The sequence below is a fragment of the Trichosurus vulpecula genome, chromosome 8, assembly GCF_011100635.1.
Source record: "Trichosurus vulpecula isolate mTriVul1 chromosome 8, mTriVul1.pri, whole genome shotgun sequence".
Taxonomy (NCBI): domain Eukaryota; kingdom Metazoa; phylum Chordata; class Mammalia; order Diprotodontia; family Phalangeridae; genus Trichosurus; species Trichosurus vulpecula.
Window position 1 is genome coordinate 251368586 of NC_050580.1, and position 21093 is coordinate 251389678.

The 21093-nt window shown below is 41.5% G+C and overlaps 2 protein-coding genes across 2 annotated transcripts in view; both read left to right on the top strand.

Moving 5' to 3' along the window:
• KCNK13 (potassium two pore domain channel subfamily K member 13) overlaps nt 1-21093 on the top strand; it is a 196869-nt gene that overhangs the window by 154262 nt on the left and 21514 nt on the right. The window lies entirely within an intron of this gene.
• LOC118828324 (40S ribosomal protein S20-like) lies at nt 17244-17622 on the top strand. The gene has a single exon (XM_036734890.1). It carries the CDS (start codon nt 17261-17263, stop codon nt 17618-17620), a length of 360 nt encoding a protein of 119 aa, XP_036590785.1. The 5' UTR covers nt 17244-17260; the 3' UTR covers nt 17621-17622.

Below are 21093 nucleotides of genomic sequence, written 5' to 3' on the forward strand. Positions count from 1 at the left end.
TCACTCACAGGAATGTTGAGACTCTAGGCAAGCCATTTTAACTGCCCCCCGGCTTTGCTAACCCAGACCCATTAGTCCTGCTCTAGTAACTAATGTGGTTTGGTAAGACAGATAAAAGGCCTGCCTGTTGATTCTTGTTTATTTGCTCTGTTTATATAATGTTTGTTTGTAATTTGTTTGTACTTGCTCCGAAGTTCAGGGTGCTGTCTTTTCCTCCTGAACTAAGTGAATGATATATGTCTGCGTGATTAAAGTGAGATGGTTAACCCCTTACAGTTGCTTTCCTTAGAAAAGCAGATCAAAGAACCTGTGCTGGCAGCCCTTCTGTGTGCTGGGGTTGTTGGGCTTACACTCCTACAGCAACTGCTAGCAACATTGTTGTTACAGACCCCGCCTCAAGGACTGGGAGGGTTTGAAATCACTTCAAATAGAACTAAGGAGGACTCATAAGCAATCTGAGTTCACATCTTTGAGTCATTTTGGCAATGGGATGGAGAGGAAATACCCTGAGGCCAATGGAGACTTGAAAACATGAGCCTTCTTTGGCTCCTCTACTAGATGAGTTTCTGTGTGTCCCCAGTTCCTAAGATGGAATCCATTCCTCGATCCAGCCATGGTGCTCAAGGAGATAAAATACATCCTTGTAAACATTGCAGAACTTCAGGTATCTGCCCAGCTTCCTTGAGATGAGCCTTGGCCCTACCCACAGCACCTGGGTCTGTCTTCCACCTTTGCTTGATCAGGTCACCTGCAGGATCCAGGCGGATCCAGACTGGTACTTAATCATTATATCCATAACTCCAGAATCCCTTGGTCACACCATCCGAGCAAAGTTCACAGTCAAAATGTCCACAAAAGTTATGGGGCCCTGGAATACCCTCCCACCCCCCAACCCAGTATGAAGAGCTTTCTGGTATAGAGCAAAACACACTAAAACTAATTGATTTGATGACTGTAGCTATTTATTCTTAGTTCTGGGATACATCCAGGTGCCCCAGTTAGAGATAAGAGTTGTTCCCTAAAACAAAACTCCCAATCTTTTCCTTTAGGCGATTAAGGCAAAATGAACCATTCAGGAAGCAACTTTCAAAGAGAGAGTAGTTAGTTCTGCTGCGGTTATTTCCTCATGTCAGTCTGAATCTCATGCCATCCATGTAGGAGTAGATGGCAAAGAGCAAGGGAGTGGAAGAATTGTTGAAGTTAGAGTAGGAAATGACCTTTGCATTATTTATCCCAACTTGCTCATTTACACATGAAAAAACCAATTCTCCTGAACTTCTTAAGCTAGTGAGTAGTGGAGGCCACATTCTATCCTAGGCCCTAGGAACCAGATCCAGAACTCTGCATTCCAACAAGTTCCCTCACTTTGTGGCTTCTATCATGAGAGCCAGCCTGACCCATGCCGTCTGATGTTGAGAGTGTGGCATAGTGGAGAGAGCCCGGGACTGGGTGTCCACAGACCTTGGCTCCAGGCCTGGACTGGCCACTAATTGAGCCATATGAGATCATTAGACCAAAGATTTAGAGCTAGAAGTGCTATTAGAGAACATCTGGTTCAGTCCTTTCATTGTACAGGTGAGGAGACAGATGCCCAAAGTGGTTATTCAACATGCCTGAGGTCTGCTCTTCCCGCTATACCATGATTTCAAACAAGTCACTTCCTTCCTGTTGCTGGGTTAGATGGTCTCTAAGGTCCTAAGATCAGGAGTATACCAGGCCACAATGCCTCATATAAGAAGCTCAATTTTATGGTGGGGAATGGAGGAGACTTACCTTAGCTGATAAATGGACTTCTTATTTCATTGGGAGCATTGTGCTGGGTGGGATAGCAGAAAAGAGGAAATAGGAAGGAGTCTGGTAGAGGAAGGAGGTGGGTCTATGAGTTAGCTATGGCTCTGCCCCTCCCTGGATTTGTTCTCACCCCTTTGAGGGCAGTGGCTGGTCATTGCCTTTCTCCTTTCTCCTTTTAAGCGTCTCGCTATGTGTCCTCTTTTCTTCCCTTCTCTTATCTCTCTGTTAGGGACTGCCTCCCTTGGGCAAGAACCCACACATGGCCCCTGAACCCTTTCCTAGTCAGAGGGCCCCAACTTCCCTGGGCTCCTGTACTCCTGCCCTTACCCCATCCACTTACCATCACCCTCATGATAGTACTTCATGACTTCGTGCATGCGCTACTGAAAATCTCCCCCTTCTCTTCTGAAGCAGCCTCTCTATGTCCCAGTGTGCCATTCTCTCAACTTCTGCCTTCTGGCTCTTGCCCCCATATGGGTGAACAGGTTGGCCATTGAGGTAGGCATATTTGTGAACCAAGGCTGCTTTGCTTTGGCCTGGGCTGTGACAGACCCAAGTCCTCATGTACCAGAGAATCCCAACCTGAGAAAAGGCACAGAGCTGGGGTTAAATATTTTAGTGCTAACCCCTCCTCCTCACCCCACTCCCAAAAGGAGACTGCTTACCGGGGTAGATGACAAAGACATGGGTCAGGAATGGAATGCTGACATGGAGGTTTTGCTACTGTAACCAATAGCTACCCAATGGGAACACCTTCTCCTGTCTGCCTGTCCTTCACCCAGTAGCTTTGTCTCTAAGCTTAAGATCACTTGGTTCTCTTCCCATGGTATTCTTCCCTTCTAATATTTGGAGTATGTCACGAGGACAGAAACAGACAATAAATGAAGCAATAATTAGCCACTTAATTAATGAAGAAAATGCTTTTATTAAGCACTTACTGTTTGTGAAGTGCTATACCAAGGGCTGAGTGTGCAAATAGACAAATAAGGTAGTTCCATCACTCAAGGAGCTCAAATCCTAAGTGGGGGGAACAGAACAAAAGGAAGAGACCAGAAGAGGATGTCCAAGATGGCGAGGAGATTCAATATTTTGTCATGTACAAACTAACTGAAAGAACTGGGGATATTTAACCTGGAGAAGGGAAGGAATAGGTGTATGTTTTTATACAAGGGACATGATAGCTATCTTTGAGTAATGGAAGGGCTGCCAAGTGGACAAGGGACTAGATTTGTTCTGGGTCACTCTGGAGGACTTAGTTTTTGAAGTAGGATCAATGGCTTGAAGTTATAAGGAGGATGCTTTCAACTCAATACAAAGAATTTCCTAAATCTTAGAGTTTTATTTTGTAATTTATCATTTATTTTTAACAATCTTTTCTTTTTAAATTAAGTTCCAAATTCTCTCCCTACCTCCCAGGTTCCCCCACCCATTCAGAAGACAAGCAAAGCGATATCATTTATGCATATGAAATTATGTAAACCATTTTCATGTTAGCTGTATCACAAAAAAGGCAAAAAAGAGAGAAAATGCGAAAATTACACTTCAGCTTGCACTCCAATTCATAATCTGGAGGTGGAGAGCAGTTTTGGAATTGCCTGGAATCACTGTATTGATCGGAGTAACCACGTCTTTCACAGTTGACATCATTAGAACCTTGCTGTTACTGTGCATGATAATCTCCCATTTCTTCTTTACACCAGTTCATATAGACCTTGCCATGTTTTGACTGAAGCCCCCCCCCCCCCATCTCCTTATTTCTTATAGAATGATAGTACTCTATCATGATCATATGCTGCAGTTTATTCAGCCATTCCCCAACTGGTGGGCATCCCCTCAATTTCCAGTTCTTGGCCATCACAAAAAAGAGCTGCTATAAATATTCTCACACATAGCGGTCCTTTTCCTTTTTCTTTGATTTTTTTGGGGTGGGGTACAGACCTACTAATGGTTTTGCTTGGTTACAGGGTATAGTTTTATAACCCTTTGGGCATAGTTCCAAATTGTTCTCCAGAATGGATGGACCAGTTCACAGCTCTACCAGCACTGCATTAGTGTACCTATCTTCCCCAATCCCTTCCAGCGTTTGTCATTTCTGCTAGGTGTGAGGTATTGTCTCAGAATTGTTTCATTGTGTATTTTCTAATCAATAGTGATTTGGAGCGTTTTTCATATGACTATAGATAGCTTTGATTTCTTCTTTTGACAACTGACTCTTCATATCCTTTGACCATTTATCAATTAGGGAATGGCTTTTATTTTTTTAAATTTTGACTCAGTTTCCTATGTATTTGAGAAATGGGGACTTTATCAGAGAAACTTGCTGTAAAAATGTTTTATAATACTTCATTGTCTGTGGTACTGTTTATTAAAATGGAGTTTCAGGCTTTTTCATGTTGCTGTTTTCAGAGCTACCTCTGGGGGTCTGCAAGTTTTCAGTGCTTCCCCGGCTGGTATGACTTGGGGAGACATATGGTCATAGCTTTCTTGATCTACACTCTAATTTACCCAGGAAAGGCCCCCTGCTTCCCTGCAGCCACAAATGCCAGTGTTCCTCTTTGCCTTGGAACTGAGACCACAGACGCTCCTCTCCAAACTGAAACGGTGACCCAGAACGGCTTATGGCCAACAGAATTGCCGACCCAGGCCCAGCAAAGAGTCCCCTGTAACCTCTCTCTGATCAATTGACTGGAGTCTCTGGGTTGAGAACTCCTGAAGCCACTGTCACTTCTGAAATCATGATAGCCTCCAAGGCCCACAGCTTGTGCCGCTGGCACGCTTTACACCAGCCCCATCCCCAGTGTCACAGACCTCTCCTGCCAGCTTTCCCATTTGGACATGCTCATCTTATTTGGTTACTTTCTAATTTTTAAAGAATGTTTAAAATGATCCTTTAGTTCCCATCCACCATCTATAACTCTTCCTTTCCTTGTTCCTACTTCAGGTGGCTGGAATTTTAAAAATTCAATTCGTTGTATTTTTTGCTTAAATTTTAAGTTCCAAATTGTCTGGCTACCTCCCTCCCAACCCTACACTGGAGAAGGCCACCATTTAACATATATGTGTATACATGCATGTATATTAGATATACATATACATACACGTGTGTATATATAGAAACACATACATATGTATAACAATCCTACGCATTCTTCTATTTGGAGATGGATAACATGTTCCTTCATGAGTCCTTTGTAGTTAATTTAAGTACTTATTATACTCAGAGGTGGACAGCCTCATCCCTCATGGGGCCTTTCTAGTTGATCTGAGTATTTCTAATACTCAGATGTGAACAGCCTCATCCTTCATGGGACCTTTCTAGTTAATTTGAGTATTTCTAATACTCAGAGGTGGACAGCCTCTTCCTTCATGGGGCCTTTCTAGTTAATTTGAGTTTTCCTAATACTCAGAATAACTTAAGTCATTCACATTTGTTCTTCAAACAATATTGCTCTTACTGTATAAGGCTGGCATTTCCAAATAATCAGAGGGATAGCTCCCAGAGTCCAGGCTCATTTTATAGATCAAGAGCCTGAGTCAGAAAGGTTAAGTAACATTCAGAATAATTACACAGCTAATAAATAAGTTCCTGATGTAGGATGCAAACATGGGTCTTCATGAACCCAAGTTTAGTGTTCAGGCTGTGACTCACTGTCTGCCTAGAAAGTATAGCTACATTAGCAAATCTATCAAGAAGCATTTATTGAAAGCCTACTATGTGCCAGGATTGGAGGAAACAGAGACAAAAGCGAGATAATCCCTGCCTTCAAGGAGGTTTTGTTCTATTGAGGGGGATGATATGTACGCATACATACATGCATATATATATATATATATATACAAAATAGACACAAGGTAATTTTGGGACAGAAAGCACTGTGAGGAAAGGCTTCCTGTCAAATGTGGACCTTAATGAGTCTTGAAGGAAATCAGGGATTCTAAAAATAAGTGATGAGGAAGAAGAGCATTCTAGTTATGGGGACAGCTCAGGCAAAGGCATGGAGGTGGGAGATGGAGAGTCATGTGTGGTGAATAGCATGAAGGCCAGTTCCTCTGGAGTACAGAGTTTAAAGGGGAGTTTTGAGTAATAAATCTGGGAGGAGGGGCAGCTTGGTGGTGTGGTGGATAGAGCATTTAGTCTGCAGTCAGTAGCATCTGACTTCAAATCTAGACTTACTAGCTGTGTAACCCTGGGCAAATCATTTAACCCCAATTGCCTCTAAAACATGAAAACAAAACCAAAAAATGAATCTATAAAGGTAGTTTGGAGTCAGGTGGTAAAGGTTAAATGCCACAAAGAAGCATTTGGAATTATTGGGAAATTATCCTGTAAGGTCCCATCACCATCCTGCAAGATGTCATCAGCCTTGGTACTCCATCTCTCCACTACTCCAGTCTTCCCCTCTGGAGACTATAGCCATGAACCTTAAAGTCTCTATTAAAAGAGGGAACTGAATTCAGACATTTCTCACTGGCTGCTCCAGTCTGGGACGTCTCTGACTTTTCCACCATCTTCTCCTCCAAATTCTACCCCTCTGTTGGGTACCTTCAACCGCACCCCTATCCTATTTCCTTCTGGGTGTTGTTTTCCCCCATTCAGTTGTAAGCTTCTCAAAGGCAGGGACTCTCTTTTTTCATATTTGTATCTCCAGTGCTAAAGGCACAGCGCCTAGCTCATAGTAAGTGTTTAATAAATGCTTTTTGACTATTACTTTTAGAAGCTTCACATAACCACTGAGACACACGCACACAAACATGCACACTCACACACACACACACACACACACACTCACACACACACACACACACTCCACACACAAGATATAGAGGATGGACCTTCAGGAGCCCTGTGTTTGAACCTTCCCTCAGACACGAGCCGTGTGGTCATGCATAGGCAGGCTACTCATCCTCCTAAAACCTAGTTTCCTCAGCTGGGAATGGGAGTTTATGGGGATTATATAAATTGCTGCCTACATTCAGTTCTGCTATAATATTTGCTTTGAAATTGCTAATTTGTTCCAATGCACCTAACATTATTAGGAAACATTTTGAGAGTAAGGTGAATTTGGGTTTGCTTGTGCCCGATTTCTTCATTGAGAATCAGAGAAGATGAAGAAAGCAGTACCATTTCACAATTCACAAGCAGCACCCCTTCCAATGACCACATCCGCAAGCAAACGTCAGGGCTTTTTTTCAAATAAAGGGCCACATTTCTTGTATATCTGTTGGTGCACCAGGAGCTGTGAGCTGTGGAAATTTGGTCTGAACCCCCACACTCACCTTCGGACAGGGCCTCCAACTCTAGGTTGCCCAACTTGCTGAAGACCTTGCCAGCCCTGGGGCACAGACCAAGCAGCAGCCAGGGGCCGTAGATACTGCCACTATATATTCTCATATTTATGTACTTCTTAATCCTTTAACATATGTAAAATTGTGCTACCATTTTTAGTAAGTTGTATGTTTTTATCTATTTTTTATGTGTCACTGAGAAAGTTTTTGAGTACTTTGCCCCTAACCCCACCTTCCCCATAAGCCCTGTGGTTTTTATTACCTGATTTTGCATAGCTCAATGCTTTAGGGGAAATGTGTATGTCCCAACGTAGCAGAACTGACCATATTTGATAGAGGTGCTGTGATGAAACTGTTTGGCAAACCATAAGAAACTGCGCTGTTGAAATATGCTTTTATTAGTGCACAATGGTGAGAAGCTAAGATACGCTCTTTTGGGTTAGAACAAGGGTCCTCTTACCCTGATTCTGTCTCTCACGGGGCCACAAAGGGACATGGGATTTGTCCTCCATGATGCCAACCTCACAGGATTCAGCTTTCACCTCCTAGCCCCCAACTTCCCTACAACAGCTGCTTTTCACATCCCTGAACTTTAGGGTAGTGCCTCACTCACTCCCCCAAACTCCTCCCCACCCATATCAAAGCCTTGTACTGTCTGAGAGGTGACGCTGTGGCCCTCGATTACTAGCAATGCTGAATGACTCATGAAGTTAAACCTTGTGGCCCTCACTTTGTCGCGTTATCCAAATACCACTTCTGGTCCCCTACTATGGCTTATGACCTCAGCCACACTGCGTAGACTGTGCCTTCTACATAGCCCAGGAGGAGGTCTGGTGCCTCCTGAAGGTGGCCTGACCTTCATCACATCTGCCTCTATTCTGTCCTCTTCTGAGGGTAGTTCCTCTGAAACAATAGGGTGTGTGTGTGTGCGTGTGTGCGTGTGTGTGTGTGTGTGTGTGTGTGTGTGTGTGTGTGTGGAGGAGGAGCCGTGGCCTCAAACCCAAATGGACTCTAACCTTTGTTCTTCTATCTTGGGGATGCCATGGTGGCTTTGAGGGGGAAAGGGTCTTTTTTCTGCCGTTTTCCATCAGAATGAGTTCCCTTACCAGGCAGGCTTAAGGACCCAAGGCAAGGTCTCTGTCTGTACAGGATTGAGAGCCAGAAGAGACAGTAGAGGCCATCTAATCTATCCTCCATCCCTATTTTTTCTTTTCATTTTTTTGGAGGGGGGAAGGCAGAGCAACAAGGTCACACAGCTAGTAAGTGTGTCAAGCGTCTGAGGCCGGATTTGAACTCAGGTCCTCCTGTCTGCAGGGCCGGTGCTCTACTCACTGTGCCAGCAGCTGCCCCATCCCTATTTAATTGTTAAGGAAACTGTGTCCTAGAGAGAATGATACCTCGCATTTTTACAGTGGCAGAGCACTTTCCATGTGATATCCCATTTGATCCTCATAATAATCTCATTATCCCCATTTTATAGACGAGGAAAAAGGTGAGAGAGGTTAAATTACTTATCCGGGGTCACACTCAAAACTTTGTCCTATGGAGACCAGTTGGAGGAACTGGACGTGTTTAACCTGGAGCAGAAAAGGAATAGATGTGTGTTTGATGTGAGGGGACGTGATCGCTGTCTTTAAGTATTTAAAGAGGGACCGCATTTGTTCTGTGTCACTCGGGAGGACTTAGTTTTTGAAGCTGAATCAGTGGGTTGAAATTATAGAGAGGCAGTTTTCAACTCAATATAAAAAAGAGCTAACTTAAGATTTGCCTTAAAATGGACTAGAATGACCGGTGAAATAATGAGCTCCTCTTCACCGAAGGTATTCGAGCAGAGGCTAGATGACAGTTTCTTTAGCATAGGGTAGAGGGTATTCCTGCATTGGATGGAAAGTTAAAGTGGATTCTCTCTAAGGCCCCTTCAGAATCTGGGACTTTACTAAGACTGTGTCCCCAGCCCCCCTGCCCCCGTCCCATCTCCCAGCCCAGTAGTTCCATGGTGTATTCCCTGTTGCTGTTCTGGGGGGCCATTCGGTCTCAGCTTGTACTGGAAGAACAGCCTGGTCTCCATCTAGAAGAAAGGAGGCTTAAAGAAAGAAGAGAGAACCAGAGGGCATTGTGGGAAAAGAGGCACTTGACCCCTCAGATTTACACCTTTCATCATCTTTAAAACATATATGATAATAAGTGGGATGATTTACTGCCCATGGTTTTGAAGACAGTGTTTCTTGAGGTGAGGAGGTCTGAGTTCAGCTATAAATTCTTTAATACATGAATTAAATCATTATAAAAATGTTAGCTATTATTATCTATACTTCCTTGACTAGCTTCTCCAGAGCTCTTTCTCCACAGGGAGTACATGAGAAGAAATATGTCTCAGGAGTAATGTAATGTGAAGATAAGGGTCTTCTCTAGACTTGAGAATAATTAGGCAAGATACAGTAGACAGCCTTGAAAATAACATGGAATAGATTATAAGCTTTTTCAAAAAGTAAGTTCCTCATTATAAAAAATTCATAGCTTATACACAGCCCTCTTTTTCCAGTCTGTTTTCTTATTTGGTGACTTTCTGATTGTTTTTAATTAAAAAAAAACCATTAATTGATATACACCATCCATAGTTCTTTCTTCCCTTCCCCCTCACTCCCTGGAGATAAGAGATAGTAGAGAATGTGGTAGGAGAAGGATCAGAAGATATTCAAGGTAAGTCCCAGCCTCTCTGCAGCACCCCACTCTCTTTCATGGTCTTGCCTTGCATTTTGGCCCTAAGCCAAGGCCTAGATCCCTTCCCTGAATGAGGAGGCTGAGTCTATGCCTGGACAGGATTGCCATTGCTTCTCTCTGTTCCTGCTCAGAGGCTTGGGTCTTTCTCAGACACACAGAAGGAAAGTGGTCTGACAAGGTGATTTACTTAAGGTGTCTGTGAGTCTTGGTGGCTTCATCCTAACTCAAGAGGTTTGAAACTAGAAATACGGAGAGTTCCCTGAATCTAACCTCTTGATTTCGTAAACGAGGAGCCTTACTTAGTCAGAGAGGCTAAGTGGCTTGCTCAGAATAATTACACAGCTAATAAATTAGTGCTAGATGTGGAACAATGGGCCAATACACTCAGTGTCCCATGCTGCCATTCACCGTCTGCCTAGAGAGGACAGATACATTAGCAAAACAATCAACAAGCATTTATTGAGCGCCTAGAAAATAAAGAAAAAGTGAAATATTCCTGCCCTGAGGGAGGTTATGTTCTACTGAGGGAGACAATATGTACACATACATACATGCACATGTGCCTACCTCCATATATGCATACATATCTACATATGTATGTACAAAATCAATACAAGGGGATTTTGGGAGGGGAAGCGCTACGAGGAAAGGCTTCGTGCAGAATGTGATGTTTAGCAAGTCTCGAAGGAAATCAGAGATTCCAAGACTCAGTGGTGAAGAGGAAGAGTGTTCTAATTATCAGGACAGCCTGTAGATCTGGGAGATGGAGGGTCATGTGTGATGAACAGTGAGAAGACAAAGTTCTCTGGATTATAGAGAGTTTAAAGGAAGTTATGAGTAGTAAGTCTGGAAAGGTAGTTTGGAGCCTGGTTGTAAAGGGCTTTAAATGCCACTAAGAGGCATTTGGAAGCCTCATATAATCACTCTAGTACACGCGCTCGCGCACACACACACACACACACATACTTACATACACATACACATATGCACACATATACACATACACACATATACACATGCACACACATACACACACATACTTACATATACATACACACATATGCACACATATACACATACACACATATACACATGCACACACACACACACACACACACACACACACACACGCACACCAGCAAATGTAGAAGATGGACTTAGACTTTCAAAACAGGAGCCCTGGGTTTGAATCTTATCTCAGAGTCTCACTGGCTGTGTGGTCATGGGTCACTTACCCTTCCAGAGCCTGTTTTCTCCTCTGTAAAATAGGGATTATATGAATTGCGTTCCTTACATGACAGGGTTGTTATGAGGAAATTGCTTTGCAAACTCTAAGAAACGGTGCTGTGTAAATAGAAATGTGTAAATTATTATTACTGTATAGATGTCAGAACATGAGAATAGTTTTCCTAGGTTATGCATACCAAAGGTCCTCTCACTCTAACTATGTCCCTGATAGGGTTACCAGGGGACAAGGAACATGAGATTTGCCCTCCCCTACCGTGCCATCTACCTCAGAGGTTTCAATATTTACCTCAAAGGCTCCAACTTCCCGACATCCGCTGCTTTTGCACATCCTTCAGCTTTAGGGCAATGCCTAACAAGGGAATGGGAGCTCTAAACCTCATTTCCCCAAACTCTTCCCCTCTCCCATCATTTGTACTCTCTGAAAGGCATCATTGCGGGCCTTGAATGTCGGCTTTGATGGTAACTCTTGGCATTAAATTTTAGGATCCACCCCTTCTCTCTATCCCACCCTCATCCCCTAATATTACTTATGGCCACAAGCACACCACACAGACTATGCCTTCTGCGTGGTCCTGGAGGAGATTCAGTGCCCCTAAAGGTACCCCAGCGCTTACTATGTCGCTCCTCTTCTGCCTCTATGGCTCATTTTCTGGACCCCTGCCTTTCTATATCCGTATTCTCATCTCCATCCTTTCCTTAGGACTACAAGGTTGACTAAGAGTCTGGAGACAGAAGAGGTTTGGAAAACCCCTCCCTTTGTCTTCCTTCTCCTTGCCTATTTCCTCTATTACCAACAGAATGAATTCCCCTCCACAAAACTTAGGTTCTGGCACCCAAGGCAAACATTGCTTAGAGTTCTACCCTAACAAGGGATCATAGATTAAGAAGTAGATGGGCCCTCGGAGGATATTTAGTCTAGCCCTGCCCTGATACATTGGTAAGAAAACTGGCCTACAGAGGGTAAGTATCTTACCTGAGGTCAGATAGTAAAGAAGAGCTAGAACTAGAACCCAGATTCTCGATTCCAAATCCAGCACTTGCCTGGCTGCTCTCTGATTGTACCCCACCTCTCGAGCCCTAGGTCAGGCATTTGCTCTATTGACGTCCTCTTGATTTATGGGAAGCTGTTGTCCCTGAAGGTGATAGCAGGAGGAAGACAGTGGCCAGGGACCCCACCATTCCAAGTTAAGAGATTTATTTTGACTGTGAGTTAGATTCACAGTTGCTGTTGAACCCACCCTTAGGAGATGACAGTCCAATGGTCAATATAAGTTTCAGGGTGGGATCTACCCCAGGATACTGGAAAGTCCGAAACAAACAGGACCTGAAATTCCAGGACCAAAACTAACCTGGATATATCACAAGAATGGTTCTTATGAAAAAGATCTGGAGGTTTTAGGGGACTATAAGCTCAGGGTAAGCCAATGTTGCACTGCGTAAACATAAGTCTAGGATCTAGATGGAAGGGCTTGGGGATATGATCATTCTTCTGGATTCTACTCCATTCAGACCACGTGTGCAATATTGTGCTTAATTCTAAATGTCATATTTTGGGAGAGGCAATAGCAAGCTGTAATGCTTCTTGAGGAGGAAAAGCAGGTTGGTGAGCAGACTAGAAATCAGAACATCCACTGAAGGGGCTGAGGATATGTACTCTGGGGGAAATGTGGCTCTCTGCCTCTCTTCAAATACCTAAAAGCTTGTCAGGTAAAACAGGGAATAGATGTAGTCTCCATGACTACAGAGGGCAGAACTCGGGCCACATGTCAGAACACAGACAGAAATTACAGGGAAGCAGATTTCAACTGGGATTTCCTACCAAGAAGAGCCATTCAGAAAAGGAACAGGGGCCAGAGGGGGGAGGAGAAGCTCAGCAGGTAGGGGGTTCTTTCTCACTCAGGATTTTCCAAGAGAAGGTGGCAATGGGAATTCATGCTTCAGATCAGTGTTACACTGACATACCTCTGAGGTTTCCTCCATCTGAGAGTCTATGACTCTGGGAGCAGGGAATCCAAACACTTAACACAATGTTGGGGGAAAGGTTTGCTCAGTGTGGTTCCCAGCCTGGGCTGATCGGAAGATGACTAGTCCTGGAGTTGGGCCCGTGTGTGACCCAGGGGTTTATCAGCGGGCAGTGAGGCCTTCCTGCAGAAGACAAGAAAGCATGTACTGAACTAGGTCAGGGAATGGCAAAATGCTATGAAGACATTTGCTTTTGGTACACACAGGCATGGCGAATGGGCAACAGTGGTAGCCTAAACTCTGAACTCTTCTTTGTCTTCATTTATGGACTGTTTCCAACCCCCCAAGCTGGAAAAAAAGTAAATTAATTGGAGATTTGGAAATTGATTTTTTTGGGGCCTGTGTGGGTGGATGATGGGGGTGGGGGGACACTAAAATTGAAAATTAAGAATTCTGGTTATAACTAATTAAACTACTCCTCCCCCATTAGCACTCACATGCATTTACAGGACACCAAGGCCCTAAAAACTTCCTGTTGATGGAACAATTGACCGACCAAAGGTTCCCAAAATGGAAATAAGCTAAACCAGTTCAGTTTAGCTCCCTATTTGGGGGACTAGGGAATGAGTTTTTGGTTCCTTGCTTAAATGTCACTGGGGATGGGGGTGGGGGTGTAAAACTTCAAATTCAGAGGACCTGGAGTCAGAAAGACTCATCTTCCTAAGTTCAAATCTGGCCTCAGACATTTACTAGCTGTGTGACCTTGGGCAAGTCACTTAACTCTGTCTCAGTTCCTCATCTATAAAATGATCTAAAGAAGGAAACCGCAAACCACTCTAGTATCTTTGCCCCCCCAAAAAAAACCCACAAAAAAAACAAATAAGGTCATGAAAGGTTGGACATGACTGAAATGACTGAACAACAAGAACTTCCAATCCCCTCAATATGTCCATTCTCATGAAATTGGCAAAGACAGAAAAATCTCTTGTTCTCAACTTAGCAGTGCTAGCTTTACCTTGAGGAGGAAACAAGTGAATATGGGGATTTGAGATATTGCTTTAAGGATGAGAGGCTTCTTTGTTCTAACAGCCTTGCTGATGAGTCCGGCTGGAAATGATTAAGGGGAGTTAACTCGGCTCTGTCTTCTTAATGTTCTTTCCCTTGATCGTATTTTGTGTCTGGGTTTTTCTGTACAAACTGCTAATTGTGTTAATCGATAGCCTTTGCTCTTTCAAATACAAACCAGCAAGCATTAATTAAGGACTGACTGTGTACCGAACAGGCACTGCACCAAGGGCTGAGAATATAAATACAAGCAGAGAGAAAGGCAGTCCCTGTCCTCAAGAAGCTTACATTCTAAGGGGGAAAGACAACACATAGGAGAAAGCTGAAGAGGGCTTCATTAGGAGAATTATTTTTTTCCTTAAACACACACACAAAAACTCACAAGGGAGTGAAGTGTAGTTTATAGACTTGCAGTCAGGAGAATTGGTTTTGGATCTTACCTTAAACGCCTATGGCTGGCCACTGAGCACAGGCCTATCTCATAGACTATTTCTTCCTCTAAAGTGGGTAGTTGTGCTCTCCACATGTTTACTGGGTAACCCAATTGAGTTATTGAGAAGAGGGCACTTTGCAAACTATCGGGGAGCAAGCTGTGTAAATGTAAGTTGTTAATAGGCATATGTAAGAATGTAAGATTTGTCATGTGGGATTAGATTAGTCCACCTAGCCTAATTTTATCTCTGACAGAGTCACCAAGGTATGCCGTCTTTATTGGGTGAACATGGGATTTGCCCTCCATGATTTCTACCTCAGTTCAGAATTTAGCTCATAAACCCAAACTTCCCTATATTAGCCGTATTTGAATTTCCCTGAACCTTAGGGCTTCTCTATGGCTGGGGTGCACCTAGGGCTTGGGAAAATCCCTTAAGCAAAGATTGCCTTTTCACCAGGCAGGTTGCCATGCCCAGAGCCAAATTGTCTGCAGCTCTTTGGCTAAATCAGAAAGCAGGACGTTTGCTGCTCTCTCCGAGTAGTGGCAGACATCTCTGAATTCAGGTAAAGTTTATTCAAGTTTACTGGCAAAAGGTCACCGGTACATCAAACAGCTCCGAGCTTCAGAAGTCCTCCTGATTGTCTGTCTCGTTGTAGTACTGCACCACTGTCTGGTTCCCTGTGGAAAAAGGAAGCTCTAGCATATTTAATGAGTTAGTACAGGCACTCCAGAGCCCATGTTCACAAAGGTGACTACTATACATGTCACAGTCACACAAGAATCCTTGGAAGATGTATCAACAGATGGTACAGATGTGCAAAGACTTCCTGATATCAAATATAAAGGAAGAAGATGTGTGCTGGCTAGATGTCCTGGCCATGGTTGTGGAGGATGTTCAAATCAGGTCCAGATCAAAGAGGTGTTCCCTAGAGCAGCACTTCCTAAACTGTAGGTCATGACTCCAGATGGAGTCGTGAAAAATTTGGCAACAGCAAAAGGTTTTTGAACATGCAATAACCAAAATCAAATGCATAATGAATCTGAGGTATTTCTGGCAGTGCTTGCCCATGTTGCATCAGGCAACTTCGCTACAGCCTTGGTTCTGAACACAAAACGTGCACACTGTGCACTGCGCCTGCCCTCAGGTCATACAACACCAACAAACAGGGCCAGAACTGTGCAAAGGGGTCCAAGTAGGGAGAGTTTAAGAAGCCCAGCCTGTAGAGTGCTGATTCCATTAAGTCTCTGAACAATCACAGACCCTCACCAACAAGATCCATAGTCACCCAAAAGAATTCAACTAATTATCCACAGACGTGAAAACAAGCAGATGGAGAAGACCTATTGTCCAGTTTACGATGTGTAGTTGGATGAACAAAGAATAAAACACCCTACAGTACCTATTCTTGAACAAATACTGAAGATAGATAACGAACTTGACCCAGAGTTGAACAGGCGGTAGACTGGGCTGGATTGCCTTTTCGACACTGTACAACTTGTTTAGTGACTTAAAACCTCCCTGAAACAAAGGTCCATGTTTAAAAACTTCACTATTCTTTGGGGGATATTGATTTGCTGTATGTCATAGAATACCAAAACCTCTATGGAATTGAAGTTAAGGCACTTCCAAGGAGTAACGGAGAGAATCTTGGTGGATATAAGCAGAATGGCTGCCACTCTCTACAAAAATGTACATGGGAGCAGTGATTGTATCATCAGAGTAATATGTATTCAGTGGTTTCAGTCTTGTCATACTCTTCTTGACTCCATTTGGAGTTTTCTTGGCAAAGGTGGTGGAGTGGTTTGTTATTTCCTTCTCCAGCTCATTTTTACAAAAGGAAACTGAGACAAACAGGGTTAAGTTACTTGCCCAGGGTAACCCAGCTACTAAGTGACTGAGGCCAGATTTGAAGTCTTCCTGTTTACAGGTCTAGCACTCTATTCACTTGGCTACTTGGCTACTTCATTTTTTTAAATACAAAGTGGATCTTGACAGAAGTGTAAATTAAAAATCAAAATCACTAATGCAACAGTTGGCTCTTAAACATTTTAATTTATATATTTTGTTTTTATAACACCTTTCTTTCCAAATACATCACTCCCTCTTTTCCTTGCCCAGAGAATTATCTCTAAGGACAAAGATTACAAAATAAAGAGATTTAAAAAAGCAGTTCAGAAAATTAACATATAACTTGCCTCTAACAGAATATCAGTATGATTGTATACTCTGTGATGACAGGTGTAGACCTCAAAGTTTGGTTAAAGGAAGCAAATGGTGATATGCAAATTCATATTGTTTATTCCCTTAAAGCTAGTGAAGCTAGAGGACTTGTACATACAAGGAGTCAGAGCATAAGTTCTGACTATCTGAACAAAAGAGTGAGAAGGCTTAATTACACTTTAGAACAGTCCCAACTCAGCATGTTGGTGTTACTTGAATTTATGATCTCCATGTATGTTTAACCATATTACAACAAAAGAATTTTTCTTGACTGAATAGGTTGTAAATACAATAAGATAAGAGAATTGACAAAGTGTCGACTGAAATTACAACCCAGCATCTCTGTGTTTAATTTACCATTAACATGCCATAACATAATATATGTCCATAAAATATTAAGACTAGAAGCTATTTGGTGAAGGTATCGCAGGCTGCAGCCGCGTGGAGTCAGCAGTCCCTGCCTCTCCTCCTCCTGACTCACTGCTGTTCGCTCTCACCGAGGAATAAGTCAGTCAGGAAGCCGCTCCACTGTCATGGCATTCAAAGACACCGGCAAGACCCTTGTGGAGCCCGAAGTGGCCATTCACCGGATCCGTATCACCCTCACCAGCCGCAATGTGAAATCACTCGAGAAAGTGTGTGCTGACCTAATTAGAGGAGCCAAAGAAAAGAACTTGAAAATGAAGGGACCTGTTCGAATGCCCACCAAGACACTTCGGATCACAACTAGAAAAACTCCTTGTGGTGAAGGTTCAAAGACTTGGGATCGGTTCCAGATGAGAATCCACAAACGCCTTATTGATTTGCACAGTCGTTCTGAAATTGTTAAACAGATCACATCTATCAGCATTGAACCAGGTGTAGAAGTTGAAGTCACCATTGCAGATGCCTAACCAATCATCTCTTTTAATAAATTGATTGCAACTAAAAAAAAAAGATTAGAAAAAGTCACATCATTCAAGATAGTGTCTCGGGTTAAGGATCTCATCCTTAATGGCCATAGATGGAGGAAAGAATGTTCTTAAGTCAGCCTCAGCTGGGCTTGTTGACATAAGAAGAGGTATTTACCTCTGAGTAAACTCAGAGAACAAAGAGGCTGTTAGGTCCAGGCTCTTCTTCTGGTTGATCAGTTCAGGCTCGGGCCCTTATTGAAGTTACTAAATTGATATTAAATGATTATGACAGGGCACCCTCTCCTTATCCCCAACTTCTGTAACAAAGAGATGGAGGTGAATTTTCTCATCTCTTCTTCAGAAACAAGTTCTGTCACCATAGCTCAGGAGGAAGTCTAGTGCTGGATATATAAATCCAGGCATTGTCTCCACAGAGAAGGTGTTTACAACTTTAATGCTATGTCCATCTGATGAAACCACCTAAAAAAAGAACAGAGGACCTCAGTTTTTGACTTGGTGGGAAATGGGGAGGTGGGGAGAACACCCAATTTTTGTTTGGGCAGAAGCCTTTCAGTTTTATGTAAACAAAATGATTTACACTATCTTTTGCAATTTCCTCTAGCCCTTGTTTCGTTAAGAATACATCCACCCATGGCTTTGAGAGGTATATGATCTATTTCTCTTCCAATTTTTTATGGTGTGATCTTTAATATTCAGGTCATATGTCTATTTAGAATTTGTTGTGGAATAAGATGGGTAAGATTTTGCTCTAAGCCTGATTTCTGCTATATATCTTTCTAGTTTTTCCAGCAGTCCTTATAAAATAAGGAATACTTTTCTAACTAATTTATGTATTTAGATTTATCAAACACCGAGCTATTAAATTCCATTATTTCTGATTTTCCTTTGTGTAGTCTGTTCCATTGATATCATCTCTGTTTTAACCAATATCGAAGGGTTTTGGTGACTTTCGTCATCATACTATTTTATAAAATAATTTGAGGTCTTTAATTGCTATTTTCCATCCATTACTGGATTTTTTATTTCTCCAAGTGAATTTTGTATTTTATTAAGTTTTTTTTAAAGAATTGCTTTGATAGTTTGATGGACATAGCATTAAAGCTGTAAATTAACTTTAGTAGTTTGGTCATTTTTATTATATTGGCATGGCCTAGCCATGAGCACTGAACATTCCTCCACCTATGTAAGTTATTTTTTATTTCTTTAAGGAAGAATTTATAATTGAATCTATAAAAGTATATTGTATGTTTCAGTAGATTAAGTCCCAAATATTTTATGCATTTTATAGTAATTTTTAATGGAATTTCCTTTTCTATGATTTCCTCTTGGATTTTGTTATTATTAAGCAGAAATGTGTTTTAATTTTTCTGAATTTGTTTTGTAGCATGAAGTTATGCTGAAGCTATTGTCTAGATTAATATCATTGTTAATTCTCTAGGATTTTCTAAATGAACCATCATATAATCAGCAAGTAGGGATAATTTTCTCTCCTCTTTGCCTGTCTTTACACCTTTAATTTCTTTCTCTTTTCTTACTGAAATGGCTAGTATTTATAGAACTATATCAAAAAATGGTAGAAGAGGTGGTATTTTTTGTTTTACTCTTGTATTTGCTAAGAAAGTGACTATTACTACATATGATTTTTGCTTTTGGTTTTAGAGAGACACTTTTCATGATATTAAAAAAGGTCCCTGTATATCTCTGCATTGGGGGGGGAGCCTTTTGTTTTTGTTATTAGCATAAATAAGGTTTGTATTTGTCAATGGCCTTTTTTGCATTTATTGAGATGTTCATTTAGTTTTGGATGCTTTGTTTTTAACATGATTAGTTATGTTGTATTTTTTCTCAGATATTTAACCATACTCAAATCCCTTGTATCAATCCAACTTGGTCATAATATTGGATTGCTATCATTTGAATCGATATTATATGGTGGTATTGATTTTGTTTGGTTTTGGTTTATCTTTCTCTGATTTAAGTATTTGGACTATAATTGTCTTTATAAAAGAGTCTGATAGTGTGACTTCTTTCTTAATTTTTATAATAATTTACATAATATTATAGTTATGAATTGCTCTTTAAAAGCTTGAAAGATCCAATATTATAAAGCAGCAATCATCACCACTGTTTGATACTGGCTAAGAAATAGAGTGATGGATCAGTGGAATAGATTAGCTACATAAGACACAGTAGTAAATGATTATAGTAAACTCCTATTTGATAAACCCAAAGACTCTAGCTTTTGGGATAAGAACTTACTATTTAACAAAAACTGCAAAATAGTATGGCAGAAAGTAGGCATAGAACAACATCTCACACCATATAACAAGATAAGGTCAAAATGGGCACATGATTTAGACATGAAGGGTGATATCATAAGCAAAGTAGGAGAGCAAGGAACAGTATACCTGTCAGATCTATACAGAAGGGAAGAAGTTATGACCAAACAAGAGACAGGGGACATTATGAAATGCAAAATGGATAATTAAATTAAAAAGGTTTTATGCAATGCAAGCAAGATTAGAAGGAAAGAAGAAAGCTGGGAAACAATTTTTACAGCAGGGGTTTCTGATAAAGGCCTCATTTCTCAAATGTATAGAGAACTGAGTCAAATTTATAAGAATCCAAGTCATTCTCCATTTGATAAATGATCAAAGAATATGAACAAGCAGTTTTCAGATGAAGAAGTTAAAGTTATCTATAGTCATATAAAAATGCTCTAAATCACTATTGATTAGAGAAATACAAATTAAAACAACGCTGAGGTGCCACCTCACACCTATCAGATTGGCTAATATGACAGAAAAGGAAAACAATAAATTTGGAGAAGATGTGGAAAAATTGGGGCATTAATGAGTTGTTGGTGGAGTTGTGAGCTAATCCAACCATTCTGGATTGCAATTTGGAACTATGCCCAAAGGGCAATCAAACTGTGCATACCCTTTGATCCAGCAATACCACTACTAGGTCTGTACCACAAAGAGATCATAAAAAGGGAAAAGGACCTACATGTACAAAAATATTTGTAGCAGCTCTCATTGTGGTGGCAAAAACTGGAAATTAAGGGAATGCCCATTAGGGAATGACTGAATAAGTTGTGGTATATGAATATAATGGAATATTGTTGTGGTATAAGAAATGATGAGTAGGCAGATTTCATAAAAATCTGGAAAGAATTACATGAACTGATGCTGAGTGAAGTGAACAAAACCAGGAGAACATTGTACACAGTTAACAGCAACATTTTGCAATGATCAGCTGTGAAAGACTTGGCTCTTCTCAACAATACAATGATCCAAGATAATTCCAAAAGACTCAAGAAAGTACTGTGCAGATCAAAGCATAGTATTTTTCCTTTTTTTATTTTTTGTGGCTTTTCCCTTTTGTTCTGTTTCTTCTTTCACAATATAACTAATGTGGAAATATGTTTATGTGATTGCACATGTATAACC

Coding starts and splice junctions, on each gene's coding strand:
- LOC118828324 (XM_036734890.1), top strand. CDS start 17,261: ATGGCATTCAAAGACACCGGCAAGACCCTTGTGGAGCCCGAAGTGGCC.